The sequence below is a fragment of the Cupressus sempervirens genome, chromosome 3 (genome assembly GCF_028749045.1).
Source record: "Cupressus sempervirens isolate cs-2001-9-10 chromosome 3, ASM2874904v1, whole genome shotgun sequence".
NCBI classification, from domain to species: Eukaryota; Viridiplantae; Streptophyta; class Pinopsida; order Cupressales; family Cupressaceae; genus Cupressus; species Cupressus sempervirens.
The window spans coordinates 204440005-204467131 of NC_143120.1; the positions used below are offsets into that span (position 1 = coordinate 204440005).

The following is a 27127-nucleotide window of genomic DNA, read 5'->3' on the forward strand; positions in this document are numbered from 1 at the left end:
ATGTGTGGGGATAAGTAATGGTCCGTGATTGGAAGGTTAAGCCTATGTCAATGCTTCTCCTCTCACCAATGCTGAGCCTTGGACAACGAGTTAAAGAGATTCTTTTGTTTATACCGTATATTTCTTTCACTTTTAACCTCTGAAAGAATAGATAGATACTTTCATTTCAAGATGGAGAAAACATTTACTTTTATTTTGAATAAGCTTTTCAATTGATATAATTAGCCGTTACTTTAATGTTAGCAATACATAAATATCTCTTTTTGTTTCTCGTGAATTCAGCTGAATATGTAAGATAGATTGAAAAGCGTTTCTTTAAGTTATAATCAGTTGGTAGAAATCATTGTCATGTGAAATGAAATTAGTTACTTGTGAAATTAGATTAAATTGAGATTAAAATTTGGTTAGAAAATTCGTATGTTACATCTATAACAATCCTCCCTAGTTAAGAGGGAGTGTTAATGTTGTAGCTTCAGTCAGATTGAATTAATGTAGAGACAATTCTTTTATGGTTAATGATCAATCATCAATTAGACAAACCCTCTTATGTCTACTTATATATTTATTATATATGTTATATATTATTATATATGTATATTATATATAATATATTAATATTAATATTGTCTAATTAATGATTGATTAGTTTATTACCAAAGAGACATGTCTTTTCTATGGATATTTATATATCCTTCAAATTTGCATTTGGAACACACATAAATAAACGATTGTGCTTAGTACATTTACAGAGATCCTTTAACTTAAACAACTTGAACATTGCATTGAAATTTGAACGTGAAAGTGGAACATTGAACAATTATTTTTTAAAATTTTAAATACTTGAATTAGCAAATGGAAGAGTTCTAATTTCTATTATATGAGTATCTCATCATAAAGATAATTACATTGAGCAACATGATATGATGTTCAATGTTCATATATTAAAACAAGTACACACTACAAAATCAAAATGCGAAGGCCCAAATCGTAGTGAAGGAGGCCTCTAATCATCCCTTGGGAGGTCAGCAAACTTGTCATCATCAAAATTATCAGACTCTTCAAGGTCAAGAGCCACGAAAGGAACACAAACCTTGCATTTGAAGTATCCTCAACGTCATCAATTTGTGATGGCTCCTCTCGCTCTACATTCCACCATGCTGTGGGTTCTCCTTGTACACACATGTCTTGTGATTAGTGATACACAAGGCACAAGGTACAACCACTAGCTTCTATGCTGTTTGAGAGGTAAGCCTGTTCCTCTTGAGAGTGGATGAAGCTATACTTAGACTAGTTCTTCTTAGAAGTTGAATAACTAGATACCTGAGATAGAAATCAAATGACTAGTGTAAGAAATGTTGAAAAGTAAAACTTTTAGGGTCCCTTAAAGTTAAAAAACTTAAAAACTTTAAAGTTAACACTTCAAAAATCAAAACATTTCTTGAATACATATAATTTGGTTCTAAAGTTGAGGAACTAGATAGCTGAGACAACAAACAAATGGCTATTGTAGTAGTCGTTGAGCTCGATCCATGACAAGTCCACCACAAAATTGGATCCGCTTGTGCCATATTAGGTCAGCCTTTGGTGCAACCCTATAATCCCTAAGAGTAGCGAATTTGGTCCACTCAGTGCGAACCTTCCCAACAGACTCAAAGTCATACATCCTGTCAATGCACTTAAAGAACCCTTCCTTCACTTCAAAAATTCAAATTTTTGGCAAATAAAAGATGCTAGTTAAGAAAAGATTCAAGAAGAAGATGCATAAGACAGAGAGATGATTAAAATAAGTAGGCATGATATGAATCACCTCTTCATCCTGAATTGGTGTAACTCTATTAGGCCTATGTATGTACCACTTTGGATTCAATGCATAAGAAACGATGTGTAGGGGAGTCTTTAAGTTGTCCCATTTGTGTTGGATGATAGGCTAAATGTGCTCATTGTAGAATGCTGAACTGGAGTGCCTCTCTTGCACAACTGTCACCATTTGGCTAAGCATAGAATCAATGTTCTTGTACACCTCTCCAAGGTTAGGTGCACCCCCTTCCCCATATCCAATGACCTGGAAAACTGGAGTGATGATAAAAACTAAGTATTTTGCATCATTCCAAAATACATCACTCTTCACTATCTCCTTCACCCTCCTCCCCTGCTCTATGGACCCATCCCACCTATTCCACTCATTTCTCACAACCATGAGTTGCAGTGGCTCTTGCAACCCAATCATTCTCTCCAAAAGAATGAAGTAGGATGCATGTCTATTCTCAACTGGTTTTAGGAACTCTTTCTTCGCAAAACTTTTGAAGAGTGCATGTGAAGTGTGGTGCTTGCAGATACACATTTGCACATCTCTAGGATCGCTGATCACTCCTTTAATTCAGTCAATCATCCCTATGGCCTCGAGTGCATTGTTCATGACATGCACAGAACATGGAGTCCACTAAATATGTCTATATGTTCCCTCAATAAGCCTTCTTGCAGCTTTGCACAAGTGGTGCACCAGTCAAACTTGGAACACATTTTGTGGCCCAATCTCCGCTATAGCTGTCTAAAGGAGGTCAAACTGAAAATCAACATCCTTTTGATGTCCTGAACTATGAACAGCCTTGAGAAAGAATGAGCCATCTGAGTATGTAAGTATGATATTGTTGAGTGGATGGGTCCTACTGTTCGTTGACCCATCCATGATAATGCTGCATCCTGACTCCTCTCAAACTGTCCTCATGGTCTTCATTATACTGATCTTGGCATACTCTCTATCCAAGATTGTGGTCCTCAATTTATGCTCACCTGGTGGGGCAAATGATGCTCCTCCCCACTTCGCAACCATCTGCATGATCTTATTTAATATATATCATATTTTCTCCAGCACTGAACATTTTCTTATTCAATATATATCATATCTGCTATTCTATGGAAGAATAGCAGATTATGTATACACTTATTAGTCATCACGAAGGAAGGAGGAGTTATATCACTGAATATAAAGAAAACATAATGATTATTATCAAAGGAAATGAATCATCTGCAATGCGGGCAAGCACTGTTTAACAACAGTTAATGTTGTAACATACTAATGAGAAATATTGATCTACAAAAAAATTACTAAATCAGGATTATTTATATTCATCTATATAAAACTCACATTCATAACAAATTGATAAACTTATATATATCCAAAATCCTATTACTATTGACTTATAGAAGGAAAGCTGTAATGTTCCCAAGGAGGGGCTTTTATAAATCCAAGCAATGAATCTTTGTCCCAAGATAGGGTGGGGATCAAAGGCTCCAAGCACCTTGTGGGCATCGTCCCAAGAAAGGCTTAAGGGCCTGGACCTGAAACTTTGAGGGAATCCATTGCAAAGTTGGTATCTAGGCAACTTGGTTAACACCTACTCCTACTCCTTCCATCTTGAGCTGGAATGGTAATAAGGTTGGACATGAGCATTAAAGATAACTTAAATCTAGTAAGATGAATGACAAATACTATTAGGGATGTTATAATTCTCACCCTAAGTGAGAAATTTAGGATAAATTAAGTCCAGTTCCAACAGGGGACATTGCAATCTTGGATATATCAAGGTTTTCATGGACCATGCATTTGTATGACTTTGACTTGGGTACATTTTGTAGGCACTTACCTAAATGCTAGGTCTTTTTTCTGCAATATATGTTTATCCACTTTAAGGAATGATACCATTACAGCCTTCAGGCTATGGTCAGCTCCTATGTGTACAATGAGGGCTTATCTGTTATGGTATACCTTTTCTATTGCATAATGAATTTCATTGTAAATTTTTTCTAGTCTTATCTCTTGACTGCATTATGTGGGCAGTCAATCAATCTTGCTACTTTTACAATATCAGAAGCTGATAGCTAAGTAGTGGTAAAAAGTGCTCTTGTTAGCAAATTGGGTATTGCAGAAGATATGAGCTGTAGTGAATACCTCTTGCAAAAGCTAACTGATATTCAATGGGAACTTTATAGAGATAGCATCTCAGTTAATGAATATATAGATTAGCTAAACCAACACTCTTAGAACATTCGCTAACTCTGCCAATTGCTTCGCTTCTTGGAAGTGTTAATTTCTAGGATCGTTTCTGCAAATGTAGAATCATAGCCATTGTTATTGATGATCTCCAAATGCAGATTTGGAGCTCATATAAATATACAACAATAATATATATATATATATATATATATATATATATATATATATATATATATAATTAACATAGATAAGTATATATAGGAAATGATGATTACCAATAACAATAATGTATGTCAGATCGAATCAATCCGATTGAAGGTACAACTTTAACACTCCCTCTTGGTTAGGGAGGATTGATATAGAACACATTATGCTTTCAAGTATATGAAGAGATATCATCTCACCTTTTATAACACACAATTGAAACAAATTCCATAACTTTAATATAAGCTTAAACACCACTTTAAGTGTGGTCTATAATAGTAACTATGTCATGGTGTCCAACAAGATCCAGCCAAAAGAACCATAACAAGTTGGTTCTCATGGTGTCCGGCAAAATCCGAGCCAATGAACCATGATTAGTTGGTTATCATGATTACCTTCTATCTGTTCGTTATCATGACTTTCAGCACTCTTGGACAACAATTTAATGAAATTTGTCATGATAACAGGTCTACCATTTGTAAGATTGTCATCTTATAATGATTACCTTTTGTTTATATATCAGTGAAAGATCGTCACCTTTCATTCCATATCATATGTGAAATAGTAACCACCATGAACCCAGTTAGAGGGTGATACAAAGGCTTTCACCATAATTTTCTCTCACTAAAAGGAATACATTACAAGGAGTTTCACTTAGAACTTCTCCTTACAGAGAAGATATCATTCTCAAAGGATTGCATCTCAAAAAATTCTCCCTTTGAATAGTGATCGTGGGAAGTCAGGTCTAGTAGTTACTCCCTTAGAGACTCTCTTCCCCAAGGATTCTTGTCAGACTCACTCTAAATCTGATATCTAATTTTCTAGTGATAAGTCATCACTTCCAAATGATATACATAGGAGTGGGTCCATCAAAATCATGTAGTTACACACATGTATTTTTAGACTCCCTCTGAGTATCAATCTTCTAAGCTCTTGTTCCCTTAGAAGAAGTGTCATACTCCCTCTTAATGTAGAAGAATCTCATAATCTCAATCATCAAAGATGTTTGCTTCAAGACCTTCACTTTATCCATCTTGATCATCAGGGTCTTTGGAGCTACTATCATTAGATTGAGTCTACACAATATTTGGTAGCATATGTAAAGTACCAACCTTTTCCTGTAAGAATATACTCAAACATAAAGGAAAAAATCAAGGCAAATAACCCTTATAGTATGTATAGAATTACAAATAAGAGAGACTACAAAGATTAGATAAATGTAAAAGATAAAAATACTTATCTGCACATGAAGATTCAGTAATTGTCCTTTTAGATTGTTTGAGAATGGAACATCTCCCCTCTAAATAAGATTCAAGTGGGAATGAAACATTGACTATTATTCCCCCCACAGTGTAAAATTTCCACTCATTCTTATATTGTTGAACAATTTTGTATCAAATATGACAACTCCTTTTCTAAGTTCCAACTTGCTCTTTTCGTTCATCGAAGGTCCAAACATTCATTTAGTTTAATAGTAGAAGCGAACATGTCCTTCCATTTTATCAAACTCGTCCACAATACGCCAATATCTTGATCAAGTATGATTGTGCCACATGAATGACTCTACAACACATACGTCAAGTTTCATTCATCAAGGAGAGACTCGTAGATTGTTCAAATGAATTCTTAAAAACTTCATTAACATCTCACAACAACTCAAATTTCTTACAGTAACTTCTGTAAATATAAGTGACATCATTTAGAAGTTGTCACTTTTTCATGATGTATACAGGGGGTAGGCCTATTAAAAACATAGTCACGAGGTATATTCATGAAGCATATTCCTCTTGACTGCTATGATTTATTGATCACTAAGGAATCCATCACAACATGGTTTACTCCCTTTGAATCAATATGATTGAGATCACCAAAAGTTGACTGAATCATACCATCTATTTGCTCCCTCTTTTTTAAGGTTGCTTGAAATGTCAAACTCACTCTTTATCTCAATCTTCCTCTTCTTTTTATAACATTCTCAGAGGAAAAGATCAAGGGACATAGCTTTCATAGTAAAATAAAATAAAAAGAGAGAAACTACTATAATACTCAATAATAATAATTTTGCATCAATCCGATCTAAGATAGATAAATATCTAATTTAAATATATATTCTCCTAAAGAAATATAAATCACTAATATTTATTATCCTTTACAAATCTCATATATTTATATATGAGAATTATAGTCTTATAAGCTATTTATCAAATTAATCATTAAATTATCAATGAGGAACACCTACCCTCATATATAGTAATTTATCAATTTAAAAACATCTATAATCAATGGTAAATATATAAAATCATATTTAAAAACAGTGAGGAAGGACTTAATGTATTTCTTATTCCTCCATACAGCTCGATTCCTAGAGAATCCATATCGTATTTTGTAGCAAAACCGAGTTGCAGAGGTAAATGTTTCTGGCCTGGCTAACGTATAGTAGATAGTATGGAGTAATTTGAAAAATAGTGGACTGAAAACATTCAAGTAAATCCATGTTGATAATTTTTCTTCTTTATACTATGTTACACTAATGTTCGAGGTTTTATTGTCATCTTGAACGGATGGAACTAGCGTTGAAATATTGTGTGTATATGTTCAATGGCATTCTATACTCGGCATCACATGTATACATAGAGCTTATACATTTGTTCTCATGCTGAAGGACATGATCTCTAATTCTCATAGCTTTCTAGATTAGTAAACAATTTCCTTTATGTATTCATCACTTTGATTAACATGAAGATATTTTATTAATTTTGGTACTTTCAACAGGATGTCACATACAATAATTAGTCTTCAAAACTTTAGGGTTATATCATTCTACAACCCTCTAAATCTTCTCACTGCGATATGGTGATGTCATCGTTATTTAGCAGCTTGCTCAATAAAATGCTTCGGAAATAGAGACACTCCCTTCATCTTTCAATAAATATATCTATTGTGGCAATTGGATATACAGATTGAATTCTTACAACATTATAAAGTTGTTGTGCGCCTCTATTTTATCAAATAAGTTGCGCTGGATATTATAGGATAGTCTTTGGGCTATGTAACTTCCACATGTATTCATTTTGTCATTGTTATATATCTACTAAATTTATTACTTAATGGAACTGTTCCACTGTAGTCATTGTTTGATGAAATAAATATTTGTAAGAATTTATACTCTTGCATGGTTGAATATATCATGACGGTGATTCTTGTGTGCATTCTTATTTGTACACAATATCAGTGCAAGTTCTGAACATTTCCTCATCGTTTGAAAGCTCTCAATCCATAATGCACCAATAAGTTGGCTCTGGATGCTTCACTAATGGCCTTTCTAATTTCAGAAAACACTTGCACACTTTCAGAATTAGTCCACATAGTGAATGCTCAAATTCAATGCAGATTTATGGACGATGATAAGATTTAAAAATGCTTTGAAGAATCCTCCTGCATTATTCAGCACCTTACAGTAGTGTTTGGAAGAATTCTTCTAAAGAATTTTGGTCCAATTATTAATGCAATCATATTTGATTTGGACGGTTCACATGTGTTTCAAACTTGTTTCTTTAATGTGTTCACTTGTATTAATCTACGCCGCTTTAGAATGGAATTTGCCTGCACAGGTTCAACCAGGCTCATAGTCAAAATGAGGCCCACGTAATTCTCCCTCTTCCTCTGCACTATGACCGCTGCACTCTCAACCAATGTGGCCTCAAGTCATGCAGATCAGAAACAAGACCATGAATCTCATCAAGCATGGTTTTGTTGATACAATCTGGGCTGTAAATAAATAGTGCTATCCTTATCTATAACTTCAAAGTCAAATTATTTCATATTGTTATTTCTTACATTTGCAGTCCTGATCGTTTCTGCAAATGTAGAATCATAGCCATTGTTATTGATGATCTCCAAATGCAGATTTCATATAAATATGAGAAGAGGAGACATGTCTCTGGTGTAATCATCATTTAAATAATATTATATTAACATGAATTTTATATATATATATATATATATATATATATATATATATATATATATATATATATATATATATATATATATATATATATATATATTGTTAACATGGATAAGTATATATAGGAAATGATGATTACCAATAACATAATGTATATCAGAGTGAATCAATCCGAATGAAGCTACAACTTTAACAGGAAGTGTTACAAGATTCAAGAAGAGTTGGCAGATTAACGGATTTCTGGATGATTCATTGATTAACAGAGGAACAAATGTGTTCCTTATAAAGAATTACAAGGACGTTGTTTCTAAAAGAAACAACGTAGACTGAAGACGGAATTAGAAACAAAACTAGAGACAGGATAGGAAACATTCCTATTTGGACTGAAGAAAAAAGAGACGGGATAGGAAACATTCCTATCTAGACTGAAAGACGGACTATAGACAAGTAGTTGACTATTATAGAAAGTATAAGATATTATCTTAATACCCTCCCTTAATGGTCAACGTACGGATGACGAAACATTCTGTGATAACTGAGACCCTCCCTGGATCTACAGAATGCTGAAACCAAGAAGCTTTGCCAGAAGAGTGCTATGACTCAAAATAAGTTGCAATTACAAAACTTCGTTTTTGTGGAAAAAATGGTAAAACCCAGAATCTCACACAACCTTGCGTATTACAGACAACTTGAAATGATTTTTGAGGAGAAAATCAACAAACCCAGAATCTCACGCAACCTTGCGTATTACAGACAACTTGAAATGATTTTTGAGGAGAAAATCAACAAACCCAAAATAAACAGAAATAGATTCAGAAGGCGAAAAATGCAGCTTCGCTTTGATCAGGACCCGGAGAAGTCGGACGTTGCGAACACCCAGAACAAGTTGATCGGTGTTTCGATATTTGAAGATTGCGATGATGCGCTGCTTCCAGGTTCCATAATTGCGACCATTGAATTTGGAATTATGTTCGAGTAGAATATTTGTCAGCGATTCCATGGCACGTTTTTCAATGAAAATCTGTGAAAATCTGTGAAGGCACATTTTTCGAGGCAAAAATACGAAAGACCCAGAAGAATCAGAGAATGACCCAGAAGAGAGCTCGAAAAACCCAGAAGGAATCTGCTGTCGCTTTCTGGATCCGCTGGCTCAAAAATCGAGGCACCCAAAAAAAAGGACAACCCAGTTGAGCCCTAGCTGAAAAAAGCTTGAAAAAACTTCAGATTTCTTGATAAAAAATGGCAGATTTTTCTTCAAGGATCGATGTGCATGGACGAATGGGGCTAGAGTGTGCTGAACAAACACAGGCAGACCCGAGTTTGGGAATTTCTCTAGGCCGAAACCCTAAGCGGGTTTTAGAGAAATTCAATAGAAAAAATTTTGAAAAAATTTAAACAAATAATTTCACGAAGAAATTATAAATTTTTTCGAAAAAATTCAAGTAATAGCTCTGATACCATGTTACAAGATTCAAGAAGAGTTGGCAGATTAACGGATTTCTGAATGATTCATTGATTAACAGAGGAACAAATATGTTCCTTATAAAGAATTACAAGGACATTGTTTCTAAAAGAAACAACGTAGACTGAAGTCGGAATTAGAAACAAAACTAGAGACAGGATAGGAAACATTCCTATCTGGACTGAAGAAAAAAGAGACGGGATAGGAAACATTCCTATCTAGACTGAAAGACGGACTATAGACAAGTAGTTGACTATTATAGAAAGTATAAGATATTATCTTAATAGGAAGTGGTCCATAGATTTGATCCATGAACTCTCAAAATAGTATAATTTAAGAACTCAAAATAGTATAATTTAAGAACTACAAAGATTTGAAACTACCATTCTAGTTGCCCCAATAGATGGCATTTTTAAAGACATGGATGTTTTGAAAAATCAGAACTAAACATGCTGGTAATTAAATGAATTAACACAATAACTCAAGAGTTTACCAAAGATGCCTTGATAGGGAAAAATCAACTTTGGTAATTACAAATGCTTGTCCATTTTTTATGGAATTAATATAAGAAGAACAGATGCTGTAACAATGATTGTTCTTCTACTACTCTAACAAGCCTCTACAAACTATGAACAATTATGTTTCGCAAATTCTTCTCTCAACATGATGCTAAAAATGTCCTCTCCACCACTAATTATAGTTATTGGTGATGTTGGAACGTCCACCAGACCATATCAGAATCCTCAAGAAGATGGAAATGGGAAGAACATTGTTTTGATTCAGTTTTGAGTTTTTAACAGTTCGGTCACTTCTGTGGGTGTAGATTCATATCAAAAATGTGGATTTACCCTTTTTTGTGAGCAAGTTTTCTGAATTTGTCATTTTATTTTTGTCTGTGTCTATTTCAGAAATTCAACTTATGTTTCAAGTTTTATTATTTTGATCCTTATGGATCACAGCTGCCATCCTAGAAAGGCTTTTGGTCTCACAAAATGATGAAGTACGGCTCTGATACCACTTGATGTAGTACGCTCTGATACCACTAACGAAGGGCCACACCACCCTTACCAACTCACAACCAAGAATGCAACAATATGAAGACAAAGAGAGATAAAATGCTTCCCAAGAAATTTTATTAAATTTGAAAATCCTTAGCAATTACAATAACATTTCTACAAGATCTCTCAAGATTCAATCCAAGCCCAAGCTAGTCCAGATCCACACTCTGGTAGAAACCTCCAAGATCTCAACTTGTGCTCGCAAGCCACCAAGCAACCTCTTTGTTTCTAAACCGCAGTCACTAGCTCTTCTCCAACTTTATCCAAGATCCAAGCGTAAACTGCCTCACATTCGGCACTCTGTCCACAGACTCAGGAAAACTCACTCTTCACTTCCTCCTTCTCTTTCACACCTTGAAGCCTTCCAAGCTTTCCAAGCTTCACCTTCCACAACTTTCACCTTTCCAAGCTTTCCTTCCAAAGCTTCTACTTCCCGAACTTCTCCTTCTCGAGCTTCTCCTTCTCGAGCTTCCACTTCTCAAGCTTGATTAGAAATGCTCATATGCTTTGCTTAAATAGGCACTTACCACCCAATGCATGACTTATCCACAACCTTCTAGAATTCCACCTACACAATATCCACAACCTTCTACAACTTCCATAACCTTTTACAATATCCACAACTTTCTACAATATTCATAACTTTCTAGAATTCTTCCCACACACCTCGATAAATGGAATGACAACCATTTATTTTTTATTTTTTCTATTATGCCACCTATGCACCTCGAAAATAGAAATCCCCTTTTCCTTTCTTTTCTCCTTTTTTCCCCTTTTTATTTTTTTTATTATTTCTCCTTTAATTTTCGTCACTTTCTCTCTCCTCCAGTTTTTTTTTTTTTTTTTTTCAATAATTTTCCCATGCAAGATGCTCCTGCATCACAAAATCTTGATGAGACACTATGTTCGGGAAGAGTTATTACACATTTTTAATCAGTAAATTGGACAACGGTGGAGCGTAATGTTTACTTATATAAGGTACAGCTTTATATATTATGGCATAATAAGACAAATTTCAGTGGGCTAATTTAAACTAATTAATAATAATTAAATATGCACCTTAATGAGAATGTATCACCACTAAATTGTAATGGGTGGTTGCATCCATCCTATGTTGAATGAAATTGCAAGTGTTGGAAAAGTATATCATTGGATATATGCTTTTGCATTTGGTAAATATCTGCATGAGGAAGTTGAGGTATGTGTTTGGAAGGAAAAGAGAATAGATTCAAAGCTAGTTTTTAGGAGTCCGTTAATCAGATAATGTGAGTTTTCTCAATGAAATGAATCAGACTTTTGTGGTGTCTTTGATTGGAAGGTTTTTCTTATCAGTCTCCATGTTCTGTGCAATTTTATCATTCTCTTTTAGTTTATTTTATTATTTGTGCAATGTTCAAATTCATATAATTAATGAATTTTTTTATGGCTAAACAATTCACCCTGGTTTTTCTAATAAACAAGTTGTATAACTATAGAATTTTCAAATATTCAATGCCTTATTGAATGCTACTGCCATGATTGCAGATGGGACATTGTAGTATTGTATGCTTATCATCCTCAGTTCATTCTTGCTAGGTGATAAAATCTTTTGTGTGAATTGACAAATTATAGTAACGTGTGGATTTTCTAATTTTCTGAACAAAAATATTCAACCACAAAATTAATGATTGCACTTAGAGCCAGCTAAGCTTTGACTAATCAACATGAAGTGGATGAGCTAATAATAATTTTCAAACATTTGCTATCTAGTGCTGAATGAATGCACATTCAATTTGTATATGTGAGGCACATAGTTGATACTACTTTTACCTGATAAACCTGATGATTTGAAACCTTTTTCAGTGAGTGGGAAATTTTACTGCTATTTAGGTCTAAAATGCTGGACAGTGTATACTTGCTCCTGAAGTATGTTTTGGTTGCAATGAGGTTATGTTAAATACTATTAGTTGACATTAGATTTGTATTTTATGTAAACTGGTAAAATGTGGTGAAAAATACTGTATCTTTGTCTATTCTTGGAAGAATATTAGAGTAGTAAACGTCTCTTTTTTGTTGACTCAGAGCTTGTGAGAAAGGCGGCACTTCTGCACCATAAGCTAGCAGGTTCTGATCAGGTTTACTTGTCAATCCTATCTACTAGCAACATTTCCTGTATACATGTATATATATTTTTTGTGTCGTTCTATTGAAATGTGTTTTTATGAGTAAAAGTTTGTTTGTGGATAGTAACTTTATTGTATAAATTGGTTCCATTTGATGGGAAAGGAGTTGCACTAAATTAGCCATTCGGTGCTGAGTCTGCTGACTATTTGGCTGGTTTGGTCTACAGGTTGATATTTCAAAAGAAATTCAGATGGAGCTAGAAGGATTTGATGAAAATTTGTTAAGTTTATGTGAGAAAATTGAGCAAGTGCAAGTCAAGGTAATCTCAGATAATTTCGATCTAAACAATTATTGTCCTGTGCATTGCTACATGCTGATTCAAAATAAATTTATATCAAGCTCAAATATATGCAGTGAAGTTGCCACTATTGAGAAACAGCCAGAATGTTTTCTATGGTTTTCTCTTGTGGAAATGGCTGAACTGTAATAAAATATGGAGATACTGACTGGTAACTAACAAACAATTAAATATTTAATATGTGACTATTGTTTAGTAGACACATACCTAAATAATCCTTGATATTGATAAATATCTACAAATGAACTGCAATTCATCATAATGTATCCTATTTTCAGTGAAATTTCTTAAGGTTTTTTCAGGTTATAGGCTCTATAAATCGTTGTGTGAATGCAGTTAGGAAAGGCAGAAGCATACTCACTCCATCCCGTCTATTAAGAGAAGGCTTTTTAACTATATGCTCCAGAGTTTCGGGGATGGGAGCGTTTCAGGGAACAAGGACGTGTTTCCAGTGCGCGTACAGTTCGAAGCCAAATTTTAGGGGGACGACAGGGGACAGCTATTAAATAAATACTAATAGGGAAATTTTAATTTTTTAATGTATAGAGAGAGAATTCAAATATGCATATCATAACAATGATAAACCATTCACCACAGACATTTTAGATGCTCAATACAATGATTACATACCAAATAACTAGATTCAGACACTTTCATGTAAAAATATGGCATAAATATAATAGCAAAATTGTCCAAAGGCTCCAAGCTTCATTCAAAAGATCAAAATGGCATAAAGAGAAGTTTAACTAAAATACTAAACAATAAAACTGTAAAACTAAACAATAACATAGACGTTCAACTTTGTAATCATATTTCCATATAAATCAAATCAATAATGATCTTCAAATGATATATGCCAAATATATGGCTGTCCTTTGGTAATCTAAGTCAAGATCAACATCAGAGCTAGGGTCTAAGTCACTGGAAGGGGTAGGCTGAGGGGTAGCTTTGCTACTGCTACTCTTTCTTCTTCTTCTTGCCAAGAATGAATGAAATGAAGAAAGGAAAGAGAGTTGGCCTTTTTAGCATCCAAAATAGGCTTTACAATTATTTATTTGATATTAGAGACCACGTGGGGCCCATCCATAACAAAATTAAAAAAAATGAACTTTTGCAATTCAGCTGACGTTTTTAAATTTTTGGGAATTCGGAGACGGATTTTGTTACTAGCCGACCATCCCCAATACCCGGCTCCATCCCTGAGTTTCGGAAACTTTTCGTTCTTGCAAAAGGAAACATCCCCTTTTGGGGACAAAATTGGCACGGATTGGGGATGTTGAAAAACTGTACCCGCGTCCCTTGTGATGGATCCCTAATTTTTAGGGTCTTCATTTATGCACTATCTTTAAATTTTTAAGTTTTGCCTCAAGGGACATTTTGTAAATTTGATGAAGTACACCAAATGTTAAGGATTGTGCATCTGGAAAATGAAGAGGAAAATGGTTATGAAACAGGGGCAAGTAATAATCTGCAGCTGGAATAATTTAGCGATCAACCAAGCCTAAGCAATGGAATTCTTGATGACGAGTTTGAAAGTTTGTTAAATGATGTTGATAATGCCCTACCTATTTGTACATTATCTAATGAACCTTCATTCTGGTAATGCCTAACAGATTAGAAGAGAGCTATAGTTGTCAATATTATGCAGTCCAGATTGCAGATGAAAATAGTGACTTCATTCAATATAAGGCAGTGATACCAGCGAGGCTGGAGTGTGCAGATAAATCTTAAAAATATCCCAAATTGGATCGATGCCAGTCTAATACACACGTCGGGACTCAGAGCTATTTATTTATTCCTGTCACTGTCAGAGAATTGCAGAGAAAACAAGTTTTGCAGTAGCAGATAAATCTTTTTAAAAAACTAATACCAAGACACGGCAAAACTATTATATCTGAGTCACTCCACGTCACCTGATTAATTATTATTTACGAAGGGGTGTGATTTATTTTTATAAGGAAGTGACTTTTGAGTTAGAAAAGTCACATTCTTTTAAATATTCTCATATAAATAATAATAAGTGGTAAAATGAAAATTAAGAGACATATTTGGAGAAGATATTAAAAGAGATATATTCATGTCTTGTAAGGGAATTGTAATATTAAAGCATGACTTTAATATAAATTTATATATATTATACTTCAATAATAAATAAAAGGCCTTTTTGTTCATGTTTATTCAAAGCAGAGAGATTTAAAATTATGATTAAGATTTGTCCTTTACGATCAGTAAGAACTTATGCACTGGATTTTTCCCACATTCTTTGTACGATTATTAGGGATAGGCATGAAATATATAGTGTTTCCTCATCTCTGTTTAACTGGGCTTTTTGCCAAAGAAATTAAAATTCCTTTTAGACTAACGTTGAATTGTATACAAGAATTATCTTTTGCATTTGGAGTATAGTGATAATTGATGATATTTTAAATAAATATTGTCTCATAAAGTTGTACATAGTAATTTTGTTGTGGTTGACTCGGTTGCCCGGATAAGTTATTAAGTAGAGGCACTGGTCTTTTAAAATCATTGAAATATAATTATTGGATTTATAGTTGAAGTCAGAAATCTATATCTTTCTTCTTGCAAGCATCTAATCTATTATTGATAAATATTACACAAACATTCAACCATTTCAAGCAATCATATCACAACACATTGATTGAGTTCGAGGACCTTGCCAGCCTAAGAATTCACAAAGATTTAAATTCGCTATAGAAAAGCTTTGAACCATGTGATCGGTTTTGAAGTGAAGGGTCACCCACCTAGGTGTAGCGAAGCCTGAAGCACAGGGGAATATGAATTATTCCTGTTTGTTGGCTAGAACTAATTTGGGATCCTATTGGAGAATTGGAAAGCTCTTGCATTTCCAATTTGTGGTTTTGGGAACCAACACCGAGTACGATATGAGGACGGAAATGGGGTTCCAGGCTTGGGGACGTGTCCCCGTGGAGCACAACTTTTTAATTATTGAGATATAACTTGAAATGCTAGTTAGGAAATGATGTTTTAGTATAACATACCAAATTGAAAAACTTGAACTTAGCAAAATTGCAATATGAACAAGAACGATTGAACATTCAACATAGTAACATAGTACATACCCAATAGTAACATTAAAAAATCAAAATTCATATAAAAATTCAAGTACCTATCTTGGCGGCAGTGTGGTTGTAGAATGGTGGAGGTGGGGGTACTTGGGTACGTAGTGTAGGGACATCTTGGGGATGGGTACTTCAAGCTTTTGGGGGAGGAGTGCAAGTCCTCGGGTTTTAGTAGTATCTATATACACACACATACATACATAAAGATACATAGACAATATGTGCAAATATACGCATATGTATTTGTATGTATACGTATTTTTGTGCATGTAACAAAGCCTAAAATAATTTGACAACTTAAAAATTTGTTTGATTTTTATTTGAAATGCATTTTTTTGGCAAAATTTAATGAGAAGATGCATCCAATGAATAAATAATTGAGTACAAAAATGAAACAGGCTGAGTCTAGATATATTTGATTGATTTAAATGCAAATTGGGTACAAAATGACAACCTCATGTGGAATGCTGATGGCTAGTAGCCTGATAGTCCGAAGCAATATTAAAATAGAAAATTGTTTTTGTAAAACTGTAAGTAAATACAACAGTAAAACAGTTTGCATCTTCTTATTCCCAACTCTACTAAAGACTAAGGGAGAAGTAGAGGTTCTAGTCCTAGGAGTCTGCTGTGGCTATGCCTCCTTTCTCGGCATGACTAGTCATGGCTTGACTTCCATCTTGGATGTAGATGCGTTTGGCACTAGTGATGACTCATCATCATCCTTAACCTCCTCACCCTCCTCAACATCATGTAGTGTGAATTCAAATCCACCCCCTCCTCCATAGCTCACCTCTCCAAATCATAGATCTCATCTTTTGTGAAATTTGAACAATGAATGTTGCTGCTGTGAAGTCACTTGCCAGACATTAATAGATTTATCTTATCTTTCTTGTGTGCAATCAAAGATTATGTTGCACAGAGACAAGGTCTCTGAAATTTGAGGTGATTCTGGGTTACTTGTTCCTTTTTATCATGTGGATGGCCTCAAACAAGCTCCAAATGCATCCCAAGCTTTAAAAAAAGCACATAAAAAAGTTTTAGAACTCACTTTTTTGTGTCTTGAGCCTTGTATTATATAGCATGATTGAGTTTTTTCACAAAAAAACTCGGTAGTTAATGACATAAATACTCGCCAAGCATAAAAATCTGCATTTTTTTTGTCTATGTGTGTACGTGTGTCTATAACACACACACACACACACACAGAGGCATATATCTTGCTTATTTTGCATGCTTGATGTTCAGGTTGTTTTGAATACAGTCCTTTATCTTTGAGTCTTTGTTTTAAATTTGGATTTTGTAGATATTGTTTTTTAACTGGTTTCTTAATGTGATATGGTAGCTCCGATTCTACTTTTGGATTGCTTTTCTCCTTGTATCCGGGACAAGAAATCTGCAACCACATTTTCTTGACTAGGCTTATCAAGTATAGTGACATCAAATTCTTGTAATAAAAGCAACCATCTAATAACCCTACCGGTTACTACAAGTTTATTCATCAAAAATCGAATTGTTGAATGATCAATATGAACAAACACCTTATAACTAGTAATGTAGTGCCGAGATTTATTAATGGCATAAACAACAGCTAAAAATTCTTTTTCAGTTACCGTATAATTTACCTCAGCACCAGTGAAGTTCTTGCTAATATTGTAGATTGAATAGAAGAGGTTATCTTCCTTTTGTCCAAGTACTGCTCCCATTGAAAAGTCAGAAGCATCAGTGTGAATATGGAATGGTAATTCCCAATTAGGACCTCTGAGAACAGGAGTAGTTACCAACTTGGTCTTAATGGTTTCAAAGGCCTCTTGACATTCGGGGGTCCAGGTGAAAACAACATCTTTAGCTAGCAAGGCAAATAGAGGAGAAGCAATCTTACTGAAGTTTTGAATAAATCTCCTGTAATATCCGGCATGACCAAGGAAACTCTGAACATCTTTTTGTGTCAAAGGTGTGGGGAGGTCTTGAATTATTTGGATCTTTTTGGGATCAACTTCTATTCCTTTTGATGAGATTAAATGGCCTAAAACAATTCCCTCTGTCACCTAAAACAATTCCCTCTGTCATCAACATATGACATTTCTTATGGCTTAGAGACAAATTAGTGTCGATACATCGCTTGAGCACTTTCTCTAAGTTGTCTTTAGCTTCATCAAAGGATTATCCATGAACAATAAAATTGTCCATATAAACTTCGACACAATCATTAACTAGATCAGCAAAGATACTCAATACTGCACGTTGGAATGTTGCAGGAGCATTACATAACCCAAAAGGAAGAACATTGTATGCAAAGGTTCCTCATGGGCAAGTAAAGGTAGTTTTGTCCTAATCTTCTGGGGCAATGCGGATTTGATTGTACCCGCTAAATCCATCCAAGAAGGAAAAGAATCGCTTCCCTACAAGAGTAACCAAGACTTGATCAATAGAGGGTAATGGAAAATGATCTTTCTTAGTAGCTTTATTCAAAGCTCGATAATCAACACAAATAGGCCACTTACCATTTTTCTTTGGAACGACAACCAAAGGAGATATCCACCTGCTGTCTGAAATTGGATAAAATGAAACCAACATTCAAGAGTTTTTGGAGTTCCTCTTTGACAATATCACGCAAGGCAGGATTGAGTCAGCGCTGTGGTTGTTGAATTGGCCGATTTCCTTCTTCAATGTAAATGTGATGGGTACAAGTGTCAGGATGAATACCTCACATGTCTTGATACTCCCATGCAAATGCATCTTTGTGTTCTTTAAGCATACTTATAAGATCCTTAACCTGGGTTGGTGTTAATTGTGGATTAATATTGAGGCTATGCTCGGGTAGGATTTCCATAGGTTCTGAGGATGTAGGTTTGGATGATGTTTCAGGTTTGTCTAAAGACAATAATGGGCTATACAAACATTGATGTGATAGGAGCTGATGTAATGTGAGGAAATGTTGAATAGATCTGGGATTGTCAACTAAAGGAAAATTCCCGAAAGGACAGTCAACAGTTGCATGAGAGGGAAAAACCATAGTTTCTAGGATATCATTAGACTCATACCCATTTTGAAGAAAGTTTACTAAGATGGCCTCATTAGTTTACTAAGATGGCCTCATTAGTTAGGTCTTCAGAATACTGTACCTGCTCAATGGTAAGGACTGCAACATAATTATCTGAATCACTACCGACCCATGTTGGGTCCTCGGTATCCAATAATGGTTGAGCAGGAGGATATAAGGTCAACTCTTTTGTTTGCTCACCATTAGAAATAATCATGTTACCTGACCGATAATTAATGTGGGCATTGGCTGCTGCTAACCAAGGCCTTCCAAGGATGAGAGGACATTCCTCCAACTTAGCTTTGGGTTTAAGGATCATGAAATCGGTTGGATAATCCCAACTATTAATGGAAATAATGACATCTTCTATAACCCCTTTTGGTCTGACTAAGAATCGATCAGCCATTTGAAGCACTGTAGGAGTAGGTCTAAGTCCCTCTAAGGATAATTTTATTTTTGTTTCATTTGTCATTACATTTATAGCAGCACCTAAATCCACAAGTGTATTAGGAATAACAATTGTACCGATACTTACCTGGATGACAGGACTGCCAGGATCTGCATATTTTGGAATGCTGATATTTCCCAACATTAATTTTGCAAGTTGTCCGATAACTTGAACAGTTTTTGGATCCTTCTTTTTCTGGCGTCGGGTACATAATTCCCGTATTGTCTTGTTGTATACTGGCACATCTTTAAGAGCTTGCAAAAAAGGAATTTTTATATTAATATTGCGTAATTCATTTAAAATATCAAACTCAGAATGTGTTGGTTCTTTAGGCTCTGGCTTATGAATGAATCGATCGAGAAAGGGTGGTTCTTTTTCTAACTCCTCATCAGGTTCATCTGGGACCTCTGTGATAGTAGGTCCTTTAAGAGCTTTCCCACATCTGAGGTGTACACCATCCAACTCAACTAAGTTAACAGGATAAGTGGGCAAATTAGTCACTTCACTATGATAGATTGGTTGAGGAGGTTTATTATTGGGATTTGGATTTGGTTGAGTTGGCATGGATGTGGGTTTAGGCGGTTGTGGTGGATTTGAAGCGGATTTGACGAAGATGGAGGTATGGGAGGAAGAAATTGTTGAGGTTGTTGATAGGGGCTTATTATTGGTGGTGGAGAAAAAGATTGTTGTGGAAGATAGGGTTGCGTATAAGGTTGTGAAGGTAGATACGATGATTGTGGGGGTGGATACGAAGGTTGTGGCCTCCATGTTTGATGCCATGGTTGCGTACTAGGTTGAAAACTTTGGGGCCATTGTGAATAAGGTTGAGGTTGTTGATAACCTCCATACCATGGACCTTGGTTAGGGAATTGCTAAGGTGGTTTGGAAAAGTATTCATTAGAGAACCCTCTAGGTAAAAACTGGCATCGTGGAGCCATATAATAAACCGGTTCTTTGGTATATTCCATAGGAATCATCCCTTTAGGAAGAGGTCGTAGCGTTGAAGTCTTACCAGCTTCCTCGAGTGATGCTACATGGGTTCGATTATAAGGGCAATCTTTTGGTCCATGCTTCTTACGACATGTTGGACAATATATTGCCAAGGCCTTTTCAGCTTCCTCATGTTTCCTGCGAGAATACGTGTCAATTTATTTGCCCATATGATTTAATAAGTCAATTTTAAGATCTTCAAGTAAATTACCAATTTCACGTTTAGAAATACTTGATGTATTACCCATGGTGGAAAACTTGCTTGAATTCCCGCGAATAGATCGATGAGACCGCGAATAGTTCCTGCATATATCGCAAATATCTTCAAATGACATTTTAGAAATATCACCTTTTCCAATCAAATTTAAGGCATCCATGGTTTCATCGTGAATCCCTCTTAAGAAAAGCATCTTGATGGTTTCTGAAGTTAAATCAGGACGTCGTGAGCGTTGTAAACTAAAGGCAAAACATTCCAAGAAATCTTCAACTGACTCTTCTTCTCGTTGAGTCATGCGAAAGATTTCATCCCATACTTCCTTGGTCTTATAGTACTCCTGATATTTGGATAGAAAGGCATCTTTCATTTGGTTCCATGTTCTAATGTCCCTGAGACTCAAACCATCGTAATGCAGCATCCTTTAAAGTAGCTGGAAATAGCTTTAGTTTTTGTGCATCACTTTGATAATCATAGCTATTACAAAGGACATCAAATTCAAATAGGAACATATCAGGATCTTTGGAGTTTGACCCTCTAAATATGGGAAGTGCGGAGTGAGGGATATTTTTCATAGGGGCATCATTTGCAGGAGGCTGAATAGGGAACTCAAAGATCATATTGTGTTGAACAATTTCATTCCTATTGTTTCCAGCATTATTTCCTCTTACATTGTTGTTTTCGACATTGCCAGCCAGGACTCCTTCCAAAACTTTGGTTGCCCAAGGGTAAAATATGTTTTAAAGGGTTGTTCCTGAGGTTTTGGAGGCTCACTACACCTAATCTCGTATGACTTTGCACACTGTTCAGCAATTTCAGAGGGTGTAGTAGGAGAGGTGAATTGAGAAGATGGCTGGATTTTAACTTCACCTCTTGGTTTGATTTCAATAGTTGATGGATTTTTCTCTTTTTGTGGTTTTTGATTCTTTAAGCTAGCTACGGATTCCTTCTTAACAAATCTACCTTGACTATCTCTAAGCCTATTCATGCACCTAAATGATTTACTGCAGTGGAAACCAAGGTACTATCCTAAGCAAGGTCGACAATTGCTCAAGATTTCTCAAGGGCTCACTATTCCTATCTTGACTTATTATAGTTTCAGGCCTTTAATATCTCTCCCCGGCAACGGTGCCAAAAATGTTGGGTAAAACTGAGGTTCAGCTTGATGGTATATGATTGAATCAACAATACCCTAAAAATGTTAATCCAGGATTCGTAAACTCGTGAGAGATATAATGGCTATTTGCACAAGGGGTGAAGATAATAAATCAAGAGGTTTATGAATGCAATTATTACTTGCTAATGAATTGAACTGTTCAAATTACCACACATCTAAGATTACTTTTGCAAATAGATTCTAATCTAAAGTTCACACTTAAACAATTGAACACAATGTCTTTATAAATGCTATGAATGTTATTAACACACCTCTAAACAATTAATCACAAATACTATTAACACTCCTCTAATTAATCACTATATCTTTACGAATGCTATTACAAAGTTTTGTCTGATTAAAAGGTTGGTCTGATTTTACTTGGATTGCGACAGGAGGTTTAGTGGCGGCAGGAGGTTGTTTACAACGAACTGGTTCTAATATAGAGTGCGGTAGGAAGTATGATAAGAGTAGCAGGAAGTATGATTAGTGCGATAGGAAGTATGATAAACAAAAACAGGAAGTGGTTCAGTAAATGAATGTAGATTTAAGCAGTAGCAAAGCAATGATATATAATAAGCAAAACAGATATGAATGCTTCAGCCAACTACTTCATCGGACAATTAAATCCTTGATTAACAATAACAGACATTATATAGATTAACAAACATACATGCAATGAATTCAGATAATTGAGAAATATGTAAATACACACATTCAATTTAATCTACAGAAAGATGCATAAAATCAATCAATGCTGAATACTCACAAAATAAACTAAAGTGATCTCACCAAGTTCCCCGAGAGGGGGCCCTCCTCTGGTTCACAGGGTGAGAGATATCTAAACAGAAGCTTCACGTTCTTAATATCACAGGTTTTCAAAGATAATATAAAGAGAGTATTTTTCATATATCATCTGTTATATGTCTTGCAATTAACATTCACTTATGTAGACTTAATATGTTTTAACCGAATCAACAACTAAGCTGGAATGACCGACAGCCTATTCCCTGAATGTAGATGATGATTTGTTTTGGCCGCTGGCCATATAACTGTTTACAAAACAACTTGACTGAAATAACATATGGCCAATAACTACTTTGTTTAGCCGTTCAGAACTACTTGCCTAATAATATAACAAAACTACAGCTTCCAAAACTATTCTTTCAACTAGACAGCTAACTCCATACCCTCGCATCCTTGGTTCCTGTAGCAAATGAGCCAAAATATATCAATTTTATGCATTAACCTTCCACTCTTTCAAGAAATAATTCAAATCTTAAGACTTTATCAAATGCATTATATTCTTTAATAATTAATGGCATAACAGGGGTTAGGACAAGCTTAAGACAAGGCAAAAATGTATAAAGAATATACAAAAACAAAGCAGTTTGCACACCCATCACCTCTCCCCCTAGAATGGTGTCATCCACTAATTGTTGATGGGAGAAGATCAAGGGACCAGAGGAAGGTTTAAAGCCCACAAATTCGCCTCTGCTCCTTTTGTCATGAATAAGCCTCCCAGGCCTTCAGCCAGAATGATAAAGAGGATAGGTGAGAGAGGGTCGCCCTGCCTAAGCTCCTTGGTAGATTTAAAGAAGTCAGAGGGTGTCGTATTAACCATGACCGCAAAGGAGGGGTGGAAATCAGTTGAGAAAATTCTTTCTAACTTAGGCATTGAAACCAAAAGCTTCCAGAATTTTATCCAAGAACCCCCAGTCCACCCTGTCATAGGCCATTGATAGATCAAGTTTGAGCAGAAAACCCTCCTGTTTACCTTCCTCTAAGGAATGGATCACTTCATGAACAGCAATGATGGAATCCAGGATTTGTTTGCCAGGTACAAATCTCTCATTTCATTTGTTTGACAAATAGGCTTCATTAGGTTGATTTTATCACAGAAACAGCACAAGAAAGAGAGTAAATAACACAAGAAATACAAGACACAACATATACCCTGGCAAAACCCTCCAACTTGAGGGGAAAAACCTAGCCACACCAAAACATTGCTTTTGTGATTAATAATAGAGTCTGAATACAATGCTCACAAACTGAAATAATGATAACTCCTCCGAGTCTGCAGGTACTTAATAATCAATACATAAAATCCTCTCTACAATGATATTGAACCTGCAATGCCTATACTTCACACAGAAAAACTTCAAATAATGACAATGGATGCTTTACACAATAATCACTGCAAGAAGCACATCTAATAAATTGTAGATGTAACCCACATGATGAACGCATGAGAGAATATATATTTGATCATCACCAAAAATGACTAAAGGTAAAAGAATGCTGAATGTGAACATCTGTAACTGATACAAGAATGACCTGCCAATTATAACCCGCAATGGTCGAAGAATAACCACTGCAGCAGAAACAAGAATGACCTCCACATCACACAAAAGATAGTGCCTTCAAGTTTTGTCTTCTGTGAATTTTTAGTGACTCTATCGTGACTATTCAAAGTCTCCATCACATAGAATTTGAAACAAAAGACTGTACAATACCTTAGACCATCGAAACACGTGAAAGAAAGAATCGCTGGCAATAGAATGGACAGAAGAACAGCAACTATATTCAATTAATAATAAATATCATATACGGCAGAGAAATCTCCTGAATCGCCAACACTTCAAAATGCATCAGCAAGTGGATGCTGAGGGTTCAACCTCAATTTAGCTGGAGGATACCGTTTTAAGTTTGAGAAAGGAGCTAGGGAAGACTTGGAAAATATCTATTCCAAACATAGGTTTAATTTGAACTTTGTGCTAAGCGATTGTGATTTTTAATGAAACATAAGTAAAAGGCTTGAATTGCTTCTTAGAGGTGACAGATACGATTGGAATTAAGTTGATCTAATGTTTTATACTTCAAACTATCATCCAGAGTTGGTTCCTCTTGAACTATGTGGCAGAATCTGTACTTTATTATGGTGATACAAATTTAGATAGAAGTGTCTTTCAAAACAAAAAAGCAGCAGGTTGCTTGGGTTTTATATTTCTTATCAATGTTTTCGGTTTTATGCTTAGCTTCTAATTGTTTGTTCTGATTGATGATAATGTTATAAGAAGATTCATGTATTTTGGGTGCGAAATTCTGCTATATGGATTATAAACTCCATTTCTTCATAAAAGCACATTTCATCTTCTGCCACATTCTTAAAAATTACTTCCATTTTTGCTTAAAAAGAATTGTCAATGTAGATGTTGGCATCCTCCATTAGCTCAGAAAAACATAGCCATTTTCAAACTGAATCATCCGACTCACAGATAAGCACAATTTAACCTTACTTAAGGAAGGCGTGATCTGATTACGACCTAGGATCTAGGCAATTATATACTAGTGAAAATTGCATCAAAGTGTACAGATACTCAATGCCTAATCTTTAATTAAAAAGACATCAAATATTAAAAATGACATGATCAACAGAAAGAGAGAATTAATATCACCAGATATAAAGAAGAAAGGGAGAGCATGAGAGAGAGAGAACCGATTTGATTTCGGAATTCATCCGGCTAAGCGGACTACGTCTCTGGGTCTAACTCAAATGAGTGACCGATGTATAATTGATGCTCCAAAAATTGATTACAACATGCTGTAGTCCATCCACAGTCACAACACAAATCTCGACTTGAACCACTTGCCTACAAGCTCTCACAGTGCAAGACTGGTTACTGAAGAGCAGAGAAGACTTTGCTTGAAAAGACGTTACTACAGAAACAGAACATCACTATATCTCATTCTCCTTATTCCTCCTACAAGAATTCATCTTGCCTAGAGAAACCCTCACATTCCTTTTGGAAAAATGCACAATGCATTAAAAAATGCCCTTGGAATGACTCCTGGAAAATGGCTCCGGAAAATCCCCAGGAATGCCTAGGAATAATCTCCTCTGGAATCGCCTATTCAGAATGGCCACAAAATTGGAATGAATGGGAAACCGAGATGATCATAAGAAAAGCCCCCCCCCCCCACCCCCCCTCTCTTTATATACAAAAATTTAGCCTAAAATAAGCTATAACAAAAACATATAAAAATAGGGCTTATTAATTAATTAGATTATTACCCCCTTTGGCCTTTTATAAATTTTGCCCTAAACCAATTTTGGGGGTCGAAATCCTAACAAATAACAAATAAACCTATTTTTAAAGGGGGGCAGTTTTGAGGATAAAGTTTAAAATTAATGTTTGCCATATATATACTAAGCGCCGCGAATGGCGCAGTGACAGTTAAATCTTTTTAATAGGGTGCCGGTCGGGGGTTCCAACCCTGCCGGTGGCCCTCTCTCTCCCCAATTTTCAGTGGGGATTGTTTAAATAGAAAAATGCGCCCATGGGTATTTGGAGACAGCCAGCGGCTCAACGGCCACCGGCCAAGTTTTAGGAACAGTTGGTCGTGGGTTCGACCCCAACGACCTCCGCATGCACATTTTTTTATCAAAAATGAATATTCACCCCTTCCACCATGCAGAACATACCAAAGGCTGCCACGTCAACTTGCCAAGCTAACTCTTAAGGTGCCACGTGGGCTTCCTTGCCATACACGTGGCACCACATTTTTTTGCCATGTAATGCCATGTCACTGACATGTGTTGTTGCTGCCACATCACCCTTTGACTGCCACATCATGTGATCTGCCATGTGTCATCATCTAATTAGCTTGCTGACGTCATCGTACAGACTTGCCATGTCATCAGTCATTTTAGTCAACCAACTTCGACCAAGCATATCTTTTGCATATGAGCTCCGTTTTCGACGAAACAAACGTTTCTGGAAAGCTCTCGACGAGACCTTCGCCTTGATGCCATTTTCAACCAATTTGGTGATGGTCAAAATTTCATGCCTATTTTTGGTACTCGAGTTTGACCCAACTTTGACTAACCATAACTTGAGCATACTGACTCCTTTTTTGCCTGTTCAAGTTGCGTTAGGTCTAGAATTCCGAGGACTTCAATCTGACGCCGGTTGCTAGAGTTTTGGGGATACTTCAAATTTTGATGAAAAATATCCCTTGGATCAAGCCT

At 35.6% G+C, this 27127-nt stretch overlaps 1 protein-coding gene across 1 annotated transcript in view; it reads left to right on the plus strand.

Annotated features, from left to right (window-relative positions):
* The window catches only part of GC2 (golgin Putative 2), a 117261-nt gene that overhangs the window by 83230 nt on the left and 6904 nt on the right, over positions 1–27127 (plus strand). The window contains exons 6-7 of the mRNA XM_089819040.1: positions 12747–12799; positions 13015–13107. Coding sequence (XP_089675166.1) covers positions 12747–12799; positions 13015–13107 — 146 coding nt within the window. The remainder of the gene's footprint in view (positions 1–12746; positions 12800–13014; positions 13108–27127) is intronic.